Source organism: Hydra viridissima, unplaced genomic scaffold, assembly GCF_058129835.1.
Source record: "Hydra viridissima isolate aposymbiotic clone 2 unplaced genomic scaffold, HvirCarnegie_v1 scaffold_15, whole genome shotgun sequence".
Taxonomy (NCBI): Eukaryota; Metazoa; Cnidaria; class Hydrozoa; order Anthoathecata; family Hydridae; genus Hydra; species Hydra viridissima.
In genome coordinates, this window is record NW_028324314.1 from 9,981 (window position 1) to 22,413 (window position 12,433).

General features: G+C 35.5%; 1 protein-coding gene across 1 annotated transcript; it reads left to right on the forward strand.

Moving 5' to 3' along the window:
* Positions 1–1,496: 1,496 nt before the first annotated feature.
* On the forward strand, positions 1,497–5,457 carry LOC149877995 (uncharacterized). Its single transcript, XM_090073360.1, has 4 exons — positions 1,497–4,280; positions 4,514–4,579; positions 4,839–4,895; positions 5,058–5,457. The coding sequence occupies exons 1-4, from the start codon at positions 1,694–1,696 to the stop codon at positions 5,375–5,377; spliced, it is 3,030 nt and encodes a 1,009-aa protein (XP_089929486.1). The 5' UTR covers positions 1,497–1,693; the 3' UTR covers positions 5,378–5,457.
* The last annotated feature ends 6,976 nt before the right edge of the window (positions 5,458–12,433 follow it).

The following is a 12,433-nucleotide window of genomic DNA, read 5'->3' on the forward strand; positions in this document are numbered from 1 at the left end:
GTGATGCTGATGCTGTTTTTGTTATTATGCTTGCAATAAGTGTTGTTAATGTTCACCCACTTTGCTTGTTTTGCTTGTGCTTTTGTTTTTGTTTATCAACACCCTTTGTGTCAGTGATGCTGTTGCTGTTGTTCTTATTATAGTTGCTATGAGTGTTTGTTTATGTTCACCAACTTGGCTTGTTTATAATCTATTTTGTTTTATCAACACTCTCTGAGTCAGTGATGCTGATGCTGTTGTCGTTATTATGCTTGCAATAAGTGTTGTTAATGTTCACCCACTTTGCTTGTTTTTCTTGTGCTTTTGTTTTTGTTTATCAACACCCTTTGTGTCAGTGATGCTGTTGCTGTTGTTATTATTATAGTTGCAATGAGTGTTAATGTTCACCAACTTGGCTTGTTTATAATCTATTTTGTTTTATCAACACTCTCTGAGTCAGTGATGCTGATGCTGTTGTTGTTATTATGCTTGCAATAAGTGTTGATAATGTTCACCCACTTTGCTTGTTTTGTTTGTGCTTTTGTTTTTGTTTATCAACACCCTTTGAGTCACTGATGCTGTTGCTGTTGGTGTTATTATAGTTGCAATGAGTGTTAATGTTCACCCACTTTGCTTGCTTGCTTTGTTTGTTTGTTATTTTTTTTTTTTTTTTTTATCAACACCCTGTGAGTTAGTGATGCTGTTGCTGCTTTTGTTATTTTACTTGTATTTATAGTTGTTACTGTTCAGCCACTTTGCTTGTTTTTTAATCTGTTTTATTTTATCACCACTCTCTGAGTCAGTGATGATGTTGCTGATGCTGTTGCTGTTTTTGTTGTTGTTGTTGTTATACATGCAATGATTGTTGTTACTGTTCAGCCACATTGCTTGTTTTTTTAATCTGTTTTGTTTTGCCAACACTCTCTGAGTCAGTGATGCTGATGCTGATGCTGTTGTTGTTATTATGCTTGCAATGATTGTTGTTACTGTTCAGCCACATTGTTTGTTTTTTTAATCTGTTTTGTTTTGTCAACACTCTCTGAGTCAGTGATGCTGATGCTGTTGTTATTATGCTTGCAATGAGAGTTGTTACTGTTGTAGTTTTGTCTGTCATTTGTCCTTGTTAGCAAGTTCTATTTGCCCTCTCTTGCCTTTTTTCAACACAGTTTCTTTCTTTGAGTCATATGGTTGTGAGATCCTCTCAAACTCCATCTCTTTATTTATTTGTTTCTTTCTTTTTTTTTCTCATTCACCTTCTCATAATAGCAATCACTGCTGCCACCATGCATGTAAGGCTAGTTGCTCTCATTCTTCTTCATTTGCTAGTGGAAACTTTGTTTCTTCTTGTCGCTCTCTTTTCTTTCTTCTTTCTCTTTTGCAGAGGGTTCGAAAAAACACAGCTCTTCCCTGCAGTTGTAAACATTCCAGGATGGGATGCAGGCAGAAGAAAAAAACTCTCACTAACTGTTTTCTTTTTTTAGCATAAACCGTTGCAAACAATCACCTGAACATGTCTTCTTCACAAGAAAACAACACTGTTGTTGCCCCTTCTCTGAACTCTAAAGCGAAAAAAAAGAAAAGAAAGCAGTCACAAGAACAGAGAGTCTTAAAGCTCAAAAACAAAGTCAGGGCCGCATTAGTTGCAGCGTGTGGGTCCGTAAACAGGGTTGTACCTTTCTATGGTACCAAGAAGAGGTACGCTGTTAGCTGTCCGATGCCTTTGTGCAAACATTCGTCCACAAACATTAAAAGACACTTGACTAAAAAAGATCATTCTTGGACTTTGGATGAAGCTTCCATCTTTTACTCTGCAATGGTCAGGAAGTTTCAGCATGCTCGTCTCGAACGCAAGTCCGGCTGTCCAAAACCTTACCCCTGTTTGCAATGTTGGAAATATTACGACCGACTGGACATACACTTGAAAGAGACTCATTTCTACGATTCCAAGATGATCAAACAAAAGATTGCAGAGGCAAAGCGATACGACAACGAGAAGCTCTATGTCCCTCAATTTATTCGACCTGCCTTCTTTGGTATTAAGCCAGTAGCTGAACAAGCGTCTGCATCAGGCTCTGCATCCTCTGCTCCTGGGCCTTCCTCGTCTTTTTCTTCTCCGGTTCTTTCCTCTGATCCTCTTTTAAGCTTGCCCTCATCAGTTGCTGGTTCGTCCGAGGCTCCTTCTGCAAACCACTGCACCTCTGTAGAAAACAAAGAGCTGAAAACCGAATCCGTCCTAGACTCTGATTTTAATTCCTTAAAGCACTTGGTTTCCAACTCCTCCGTCTTGACAGAAGATAAGAGACATTTGTTTCAGCTGGACAAATATGCTTTTCACTTTTATTACCAGTCAGCAGATGAGCTCTTCAGAGACTTTGAAAAGTGGCTTGTGGTAGCCAACAACAACACTTGGTCACAAGCAAAGATCTACAAAAATGCAGTTGTTGAAATATTGACATGTTGTGACAGCACGCTGACGCTGCACCCGAACGCTCTCACCAATTCCAACGTTTTGGAGGATAGATACTTTTCCATGCACTTTAAAAACATTCAGCTCAATTCCAAGCTGAGTGAACTTGACCAAACAAAAGCCATGTCTTGTCACACGTTGTACAACCGCCTCGTCTACCTTTGTCTCCTGTTTCGTTTCAGTGAAGCCAGGAACGTCTATTTCGGACTTTCTCATGAGGCCATCCGACGTTTGCGCTGCAAGGTGGAGGAGTTACAAAAAGTGCTGAGGCCCTTTCGTTCTTTGAGGAGGAGCCTTGCGAAAAGCAAAAAATGCATCAACATCATCAATGTCAGTTTGCTGACCGAATATGGCAGGTCTGCATACGTAAGAGAGTTGGTGGAATCGATTAGAAAGCCGTCTCTTACACCGACTAGAGACAATGCTGTGTCTCTACGAAACCATCTTCTGCTCTCTGTCACTGTAATTAACAGTTTAAGAAAATCTAACATTGCTCTTTTAAACATTAGAGACTACATGGCTGCTGAGAAGAGTGAGTGTGGATATTGCATTGTGCAAGAGCGCTACAAAACAGCATACAAGTACGGAGCCAAAAACATTCTAGTGCCGAACGACTTGAAAGTGTTGATCGATATTTATTTGCTGAGATACAGAGACCTTCTTGTCAACGACTCTCACTACATGGCTGCAGACACCAAGACTGTTTTGGAGTTGAGCGACTGCTACAGGCCCCTTTTTCCATCGATGAGACCCAACAAAGACGAATGTGTGACACTCGGTGCAACTAGAGTGCCTGTTTACCAAATGGGTTCCTCTGCTATCACCTCTTGCCTGACGTCCTGCTTCAGAAAAAGCCAAGTAAACATTCCCATGAAGCGTCTTACTCCCACTTGCATTCGCGGTTCGATAGCCACTTACTTTGCCAACAACAGCAAAGAAGACCGCGAGCGGTTTGCTACACTCTACATGAAGCACAGCAGGAACACAATGGATAGCTTTTATGTGTCCCAGTGGAACGCTGCAGAGGAGTTGCGCTTTGCCCTGGGCATCGGACAGTCCTTCGGAGTCATAGAGTCTTTGACTGTTGAAAAGTCTGAGAGACCACCAAAGAAGGAGAAGGATGTGATGGACTGGCTCCAAACTAATGCAGAGGAGTACGGTTTTCATGAGGTTGAGGACATCTTTCAGGAAGACTTAGACTCCGGTTCTGACTCTGAAGAATGTGCTGCTACTTTCAGCTGTACCACAGTGGTTCCGTTTGCTCCAGCTGTAGAAAACAATGTTCCTTTAGAGGATAGCAACGACCATGCCGTAGATTTCTTGTGTGAACCTACCACAACTCCTGTTTCGTCTGTTCCATCTGAACAAACAATCGCTGGTCCAGTTCTTGAACTATCCCCTGCCCTTGCACAACTAGTTCCTAATGAACAAGCTGTTTGTATGGATGTAGATCAGACTCTAGCTGTTCCTGTTGGCACAGCTTGTTCTCCTCTTGCATTAACATTATTTCCTGATGAACCGGATTTTATTGAGCACCATGCAAAACTTTCTCCAGTTTACTTTAATGAGCAAGTGGTTGCCAAACCTGTTTCTGCTTCTCCTTCTCAGCAAGTCGCTTTCTGTCCTTCAAAAGAGGTCTTTTCTGTTCCTCTGACTCCTAGCCTTGTTGCTTTTCAGCAAACATTGGCCAAACCCAGTTTGTTTCTTTCATCTGATCCAGTTTCAGCTGTTCCAGTCCAACAGGCTGGTACTGTTCTTGCAAAGCAGCTCTCACCTTATGCTGTTCAATCTGTTGGTAGCCTATTTAGCCAAAGTCTTGCCTGTACATCCAGAGGTAAAGTCTTTTTGATTTTTGATTTTTATGCAAATCTCAACACGCTTTCAAAAAATGAAAATGCTCAAATCAACTCCTTGCCCTATTGTTATTGTTAAAGCTGTAAAAAAAACAAAACAAAACAAAAAAACAACACAGAAGTGTGTTTGTATTTGTTGCAGGACATTTAAGCAATTCTGTGATTGCTTAAATGTTTATACAAGTGAATGATACTAAAACTGATTATGTTTTAGAAGTAAAAGATCCAAGAAGAAAAAAAATCAAGTTGGAAATGCCATCTTTCACTCAAGAACTCATCGGTAATGTAAAACCTAATTTATACTAAGATATATAAACACAAACCTCTTCTTGCACAATTTCAGGTGGTTAACTGTTAACAAAAACTAGCCATCATTGCTAAGTGCACTTTTAGAAAGTTGTGTCTACCCGATTTCTAATGATGAAGTTAGAAACATCACCGTTAGAAATCATGCACAGCTTGTTATCATCTCTAACACTTAGAAACTGTTGATGGTTTTTATGAATTAGAAAAATGAACATGGTTTTATTTTATTTCAGGATCAACTCAGCCAAGAACAAAGGAAAACAAAGCAGAAGTTAGCCAATGCCAATTAGGTAATCTTTCAAAAACCAGTTATTGCTATCAGTGCAAACAATAAGGTCAACAAAAAATAAATAAATAAATAAAAAAAGAGAATAAATCTTGTCTTACTTCAGAACCAAATGAATATTTGATTTAATCACTTTGTGTTATGACTTGAGTTTGTAAAATTTTAGATGAAATAGTTGAAAAGCTGAATGCTTGCCCTGGCCACAACGAATGGTTCAACACCAGAAGTTTTCCTCGATGTGCAGCTTTGGTGTTGGCATACATCTTGCAAGACGTGTTTACAGATGTAAGCTCAAGTTGCTCGTACAAAGATTACCTTGGCATCTTGGCAAATCATAGCAGAGACAAGCTCATTCATGTCTTGCAAAAGTACTCCTACCAAAGCCATATTAAAGACAAAATTAAAAACATGAAGCTAAAAATTCAAAAAGAGGGTAGTTTAGAAAAGTTTGTTCAATATGGCAATATCGTGAGACCATTTATGTAGTTTAGATAAGTTTGTTCAGTTTGGCAATGAAGATGGGCCTTTTGTGTAGTTTGTTTTATCTACGCTTTTGCAAATATTTTTATCTGTTTCGCTAAAGACATAATAAACAAGAAGTTCTGTTAAACTGTTCTCACATTTCTTATTTAAAGATAGTTCAAAATTTTTTTTATCTTTAAAAAAAAAAAAAAAGAAGTCGTTTCGTTATTCTGTGAAAACCTTTAATAGAGTTGCATTTAGAATTACTTCTGATGTTTTTAAGAGTTTGTTAAACAGCAAAATAATATTTCCTGTGATGTTAAACTGCATAAGTGAAATTTAAAAAAGGAAAACTGCTCCAACCATTTTTCGGAAAAAGAAATCAAAAAGTTCCTTATTTTAAAAGATCTAGACATCCATTTCTTCTTCAGCAAAATAGCGAGGCTTTTTTATGAACTCTTACTCTCTATGTTTTCATATATTTACACAAAGGATTTTATTTAGTTCAATGTAAACATACATAGAAGTATATTATGTTTTTTTTTTGTTGTTTTTTTTTTATGCAGTCTAACTTTTGTTTCACTTCTATTTTATTTTACGTTTATCTTGTATTTTATCATGCCTTATTGGTTTTTGCGTTTTGTGATGTCAAGCTGCGTAAGCTAAACTTAAAAGAGGAAAACTACGCTAACTTTTCTTTGAAAAAATATTCAAGAAGTACCTTAAACGAAAGAGAAAGCACACGAATCTTGCCATCCAATTCTTCTTCTGCAAAGTAGCGAGGCTTTTTATGTACTTTTGCTCTCTAATTTATCTCTATTTACGCAAAGGGTTTTATTTCAATGTAAACACGTATAAAAGAATACTTTGTTAAAAATAATGTTAAAGGAGTTGCGTAAAAAAAACGTCTGAATAAAGTTTCTTTACAAAAAAAAACAACTAAGAAACAAGCGCGCCTAAGAAAAACCAAATCGCGATTCACTAAGTCAAAAAACGAAAGAAACAAAGTTTAAAAGGTCTTTCTAGACAACAAATTCTATTTTTGGCAATGCAGTTTTTGTATTTATGCAACCTAACTTTTATTTTACGTTTACCTTGTATTTTATCTTGCCTTTTTGTGTTTTGTGATGTCAAGCTACATAATCTAAACTTAAAAGAAGGAAACTAGGCTAACTTTTCTAGCAGAATATTATGTTGTTGGTTTTGTATGCAGCCTAACTTTAGTTTCATCTATATTTTATTTTGCGTTTATCTTATATTTTATCTTGACTTTTTGAGTTTTGTATTTTGTGATGTCAAGCTACATAATTTAAACTTAAAAGAAGAAAACTAGGCTAACTTTTCTTTGAAAAATTGTTCAAAAACTACCTTACACCGATAGAGATAGCTCACGAATTTAAAAAGTTGCATCTATTCATCTTCTTCTTCAGCGAAGTAAAGCTTTTTATGCACTTTTACTCTCTAACTTACCTATATTTGCGTAAAGGATTTTATTTAATTCAGTTTAAACATAACTAGTAGAATATTATGTTGTTGGTTTTGTATGCAGCCTAACTTAAGTTTCATCTATATTTTATTTTGCGTTTATCTTATATTTTATCTTGTCTTTTTGAGTTTTATATTTTGTGATGTCAAGCTACATAAGCTAAACTTTAAAGAGGAAATTTACGCTAACCTGTCTTTGAAAAACTATTCAAAAACTACCTTTAACAAAGTAGCGAGGCTTTTTATGCCTTTTTACTCTCTAGCATACCTATATTTGCGCAGAGGGTTTTATTTAATTCAATTTAAACATGCCTAGTAGATTATTATGTTGTTGGTTTTTTATGCAGCCTAACTTTAGTTTCATCTATATTATGTTTTAGGTTTATCATATATTTTATCTTTTCTTTTTGAGTTTTGTGTTTTGTGATGCCAAGCAACTTAAGCTAAACTTAAAAGTGGAATACTGCGCTAACCTTTCTTTGAAAATCTATTCATAAACTACCCTAGACAAAAGCTAGATTTAAAAGGGGAAAACTACACTATTTTTACATTGAAAAAACTTTCGAAAACTACCTTATCGATAGAGATAGCACACGATTTTAAAAAGTTGCATATATTCATCCCCTTCTTCTGCAGCAAAGAAGCGAGGTTCGTTATGCACTTTTTCTCACTAGTTTGCTTATATTTACGCAAAGGAATTCATTTAGTTCAATCCAAACATATATAGAAGATTATTATGCTATGATTTTTTTTTTCTTTTATGCAGCCTAACATTTATTTCACCTACATTTTATTTTACGATTAACTTTTATATTACCTTTCCTTTTAGTGTTGTGTTTTGTGATATCAAGCTACATAAGCTAAACTTTAAAGAGGAAAACTATTCTAAGGTTTCTTTGAAAAACTATTCAAAAACTACAATTAACAAAGTAGCGAGGCTTTTTATGCACTTTTACTCTCTAACATACCTACATTTGCGCATAGGGTTTTATTAGATTCTAGTAGATTATTACGTTGTTGATTTTTTATGCAGTCTAACTTTAGCTTCATCTATATTTTATTTTACGTTTATCTTATATTTTATTTTGTCTTTTTGAGTTTAGTGTTTTGTGATGTCAAGCTACATAAGCTAAACTTAAAAGAGGAAAGCTACGCTAACCTTTCTTTGAAAAGCTGTTCAAAAACTACCTTTGACATAATCTAGATTTAAAAGAGGAAGACTACGCTATTTTTGCTTTGAAAAAACTTTCGAAAACTACCTTATTCGATAGAGATAGCACAGGACTTTAAAAAGTTGTATCTAGTCATCCACTCCTTTCACAGCAAAGTAGCGAGGCTTTCTATGCACTTTTACTCTCTAACATACCTATTTTTGCGCAAAGGATTTTATTTAATTCAATTTAAACATGCCTAGTAGATTAATATGTTGTTGGTTTTTTATGCAGCCTAACTTTAGCTACATCTATTTTTCATTTTACGTTTGTCTTATATTTTATTTTATCTTTTTGTGTTCTGTGATGTCAAGCAACATAAGCTAATGTTAAAAGAGGAAAGCTGCGCTAACCTTTCTTTGAAAAACTATTCGAAATCTATTTTTGAGATAATCTAGATTTAAAAGAGGAACACTACGCTAATTTTGCTTTGAAAAAACTCTCGAAAACTACCTTATTCGATAGAGATAGCACACAAATTTAAAAAATTGCATCTACTCATCCACTTCTTCTACAGCAAAGTACTGAGGCTTTTTATGCACTTTTATTCTCTAACATACCTATATTTGCGCAAAGGATTTTATTTAACTCAATGTAAACATACATAGAAGAGCATTGTTACCCGTTTATTTTATGCATGAACATTTTCGGCTTGTCATCACTATAGTTAAATTTAACAAGAGGTTGATAAGAATCCTTAGTTTGCAACAATCGAATAAGCAAAAGCTCTACCGCTCCGTCAGAAAATATGTCAAAAACTCTCAAACGACAATTAAAAGCACTATTCAACTTACTAACATTTCTAATACCAAGTAAACTATTACCACCCAGCCTAAAGAAGTTATCCCTGATACCAACAACTCTTGTATCAAGCCCTAAGACTTCAGCAAATATAGAGCATATCTTCCGCTCAAGCTCACTTCTCGGAGCTACGTAAGAGTCAGAGTTCCCAGTAAACTCGGGATTAGGAAGAGCTTTTCTGTCTAGCTTACCGTTTATGGTAAGAGGAAGCCTGTCTAGATGAACAAATGCACTAGGAATCATGTAATCTGGAAGTTTGGATGAGATGAGATGGAGTAGAGCACTATCTTCAACCTTCGCTCCTATGATGCTAGTGTAATAAGCTACTAGATACTTGTTGCTTCTCTCAGAAGAAGTTTTATGCTCTTTTGACATAACAACGCATTGCTTGATGTCAGGGTGGGAAGAAAGAACACCCTCAACCTCTCCAAGCTCAATCCTGAACCCTCGAATCTTCACTTGGAAGTCTGTCCTACCTATGTATTCTAAGTTTGCATCCGGAAGCCATCTAGCGAGGTCACCTATTTTATAGAGACGAGAGTTTCTTCCGTTTGGTCCGAATGTGGTGTCCTTCCTCTCTTCTTCTGTCTGGAACGGATTAGGAATGAACTTCTGATTTATCAGTTCAGGGTTGTTTAAGTAGCCTCTTGCAAGACCTGCTCCTCCTACGTACAATTCCCCTGCGGCACCTATTGGCAGGAGCTGTAAGTTGTTGTTTAAGATGTATGCCTCAAGGTTAGGTAAAACACGTCCTATGCATGAGCCTACCCATTTGTCGTTTTCTTTAAGCACTTTATACGTATTATGTACTGTCGTCTCCGTGATGCCATACATGTTAACGAGTTTAGGTTGATTGTAACCGTAGAAATCAACCCACGGTTGTAACTGGGATTTATTGAGCACTTCACCACCGAAGATAACATATTTTAGGTCGAGCAGTTTGCCATTACCTTCTCCACCCTCAATATCTTTGTTTATTTTACTACTTGCTATATCGACAAACTGATAGAATGCACTTGGAGTTTGAATAACTACAGTAACATTTTCCTTCCTGCATAATTCATATAATGCGTCTAAGTTTCTGGTTACTCCATAAGAAGGCATAACAAGCGTTCCTCCATATAATAAGGCTCCCCATATTTCCCATACTGTTAAGTCAAATACGTAAGAATGGAACATAGTCCAAACATCTTTGTTACTGAAGTTGAACCAGTCATCTGTTGCAGTAAACAGTCGGATCACATTACCGTGCAACTGCATGACTCCCTTAGGTTTTCCAGTAGTGCCTGATGTGTAGATAACGTAAGCTAAGTTAGAGCCAGTGATGTCTTTGTTGCGTGTTGTTATATTTTCACCCGACTCACTGGATAATACCTTGTATAGTTCGCTACTATCTGTAGAAACTATCGCTGCTTTGATTCCCATTCCTCTTAATCTCTGAACATACATCTCACCAGTAACCACCACACCAGAACTTGTATCATCCAGTATATATCTAATCCTTTCGTCTGGATACTCTGGATCAAGAGGAACGTAAGCTCCGCCTGCTTTCAGCACCCCAAGTATTGCTACTATCATCTCCTCACTTCTATCTAGAAGGAGAGCCACTAAGGTATCTGCTTTGATGCCATGATGGTTGATAAGATAGCGCGCTAGTTGGTTCGCTCTTTTGTTCAGCTCCTTGTAAGTGAGTTTGACGTCTTCGAATATTACGGCGATGTTCTCTGGAGTCTTAGACGCATGCTCCTCAAACAACGCATGTATTGTTTCTTTGTGTGGGTATGGTTTATTCGTACCGTTCCATGTTGTTAATAGGAGCTGTTCTTCCTCTCTTGTGAGATACTTCATATCACTAATTTTATGACAGGCCATAGCAGGACCATCTTCTAGAATTCTTCCAACTTGTTCAAGTATAGTAAGGTAAGTATTTATATATATTTATATTACAGTGTCTTCTTTAAAGAGATTTACTCTGAAGTTGAACCTACCTCTAAGTATATCACTACTATCATCTATAAATGTCTCTATGTCAAATTTAGCTACGCTGTAGATTTTGTTTTCATCTTTGTAATATGATCCATCTAGTATCTGACTTATATATTTTCCTTTACTTCCAAATCCTTTCACCCCAAAGATCACTTGAAAAATCGGATGTCTGCTTGTATCTTTCGGAACTTTTAGCTCGTCAACAAGTTTCTCAAAAGGAAGATCTTGATGTTTTTGCGCTTCTATTACTTCAGTTCCTATGCGTTTTATGAAGCTTGTGATTTTGGTGGTAGTATCAATGGTGGTCCTCAACGCTAGAGTATTTACAAAGAAGCCTATTAAGTTTTCTATTTGAGCGTAGTGCCGATTTGCTACTGGAGTACCTATTACTATATCGTCTTGTCCTGTATAACTGTTAATCATTAGATAATATGATGCCAAGAGAAGATTATACAGACTTACTTCTAAGCTTTAGCCACTTCTCTTAATGAGGTGGATAACCCTTTATCTACCTCAAAATGTACACTTTTTCCTTTATAATCCATCTCTAGCGGTCTTGGATAATCTGTAACTAGGTTTAGGATTTCATACCCTTCTAGCTTATTCTTCCAATAAGTGAAGTTTTCTTCTTGCATTTTTTGAGTCGTTGGATTATTAACGCGTTGTTTATCAGATTTTGTATTTCTATTTTTTTAATTTTTCGTTTACGAACACTTTCTTTAATCGTTTCTTCTATCTGTTCTTCGTAGTTTATCTTTATATAACCTAATTATAAATGCATGGTTTTAAATTCTTTTAAGTAATGGGGAGCCTCGCTTTTTTAAGGAGGAGCGGAATTTATGAAAAACTTTTGTATCTTTTTTATAGTTATTATAAAAAATTAATACTTGGCTTCAGTGAAATTTATATTATTAAAATTAAATGCAATCATTATCCAATCGATAAATCGAAACAAGAAATCAATAACAGAATCTCTTTGACATAGGTTTTAAATACTCTGCGAGCATAATCATTAAATTTGTATACAACCTTTTTTATGTTGTAATCCAAATGGATCGACAGGATTTTCCTATAAAATATAGTGTGAATAAATGTATTTATTCAAGTATGTTCACGTTTTGTTATCGAATAATTATGATTCTATTCACTTGTATGACTCTGGCTGTTTTTTAAATTTTAACATGGCTCTAAGAAAATGGTTTTTAAATAATACAGTGTATTGTATACAAGAACCTCCTATAATAAAGTTGTTTAACAACCTTTTTTTAGTATAAAGTGATGAGTTTAGAAAAACTGTCTGAAAAAATATATTCATGTTTACAGTTTTTATGAAGAAGAAGAAATGCCAAGAAATAGCAATGATCATGTCAGATGCACAATAAATTTAATAACTGAAACTACTTATGAAAATGGTAATGCTAAACAAAATTTACTTCTACAAAGATCTTAAGGTGGTACATACATACCTCAAAAAATTATATCAAAAAATATTGGTTCTTATTTATGTCTTTTTGATTTATTTTGAGTAAAATAAAATTACCAATAAAAAAAAAAATTAAAAATAAATTACAAAATATAGTTATTCTTAAAAATAATT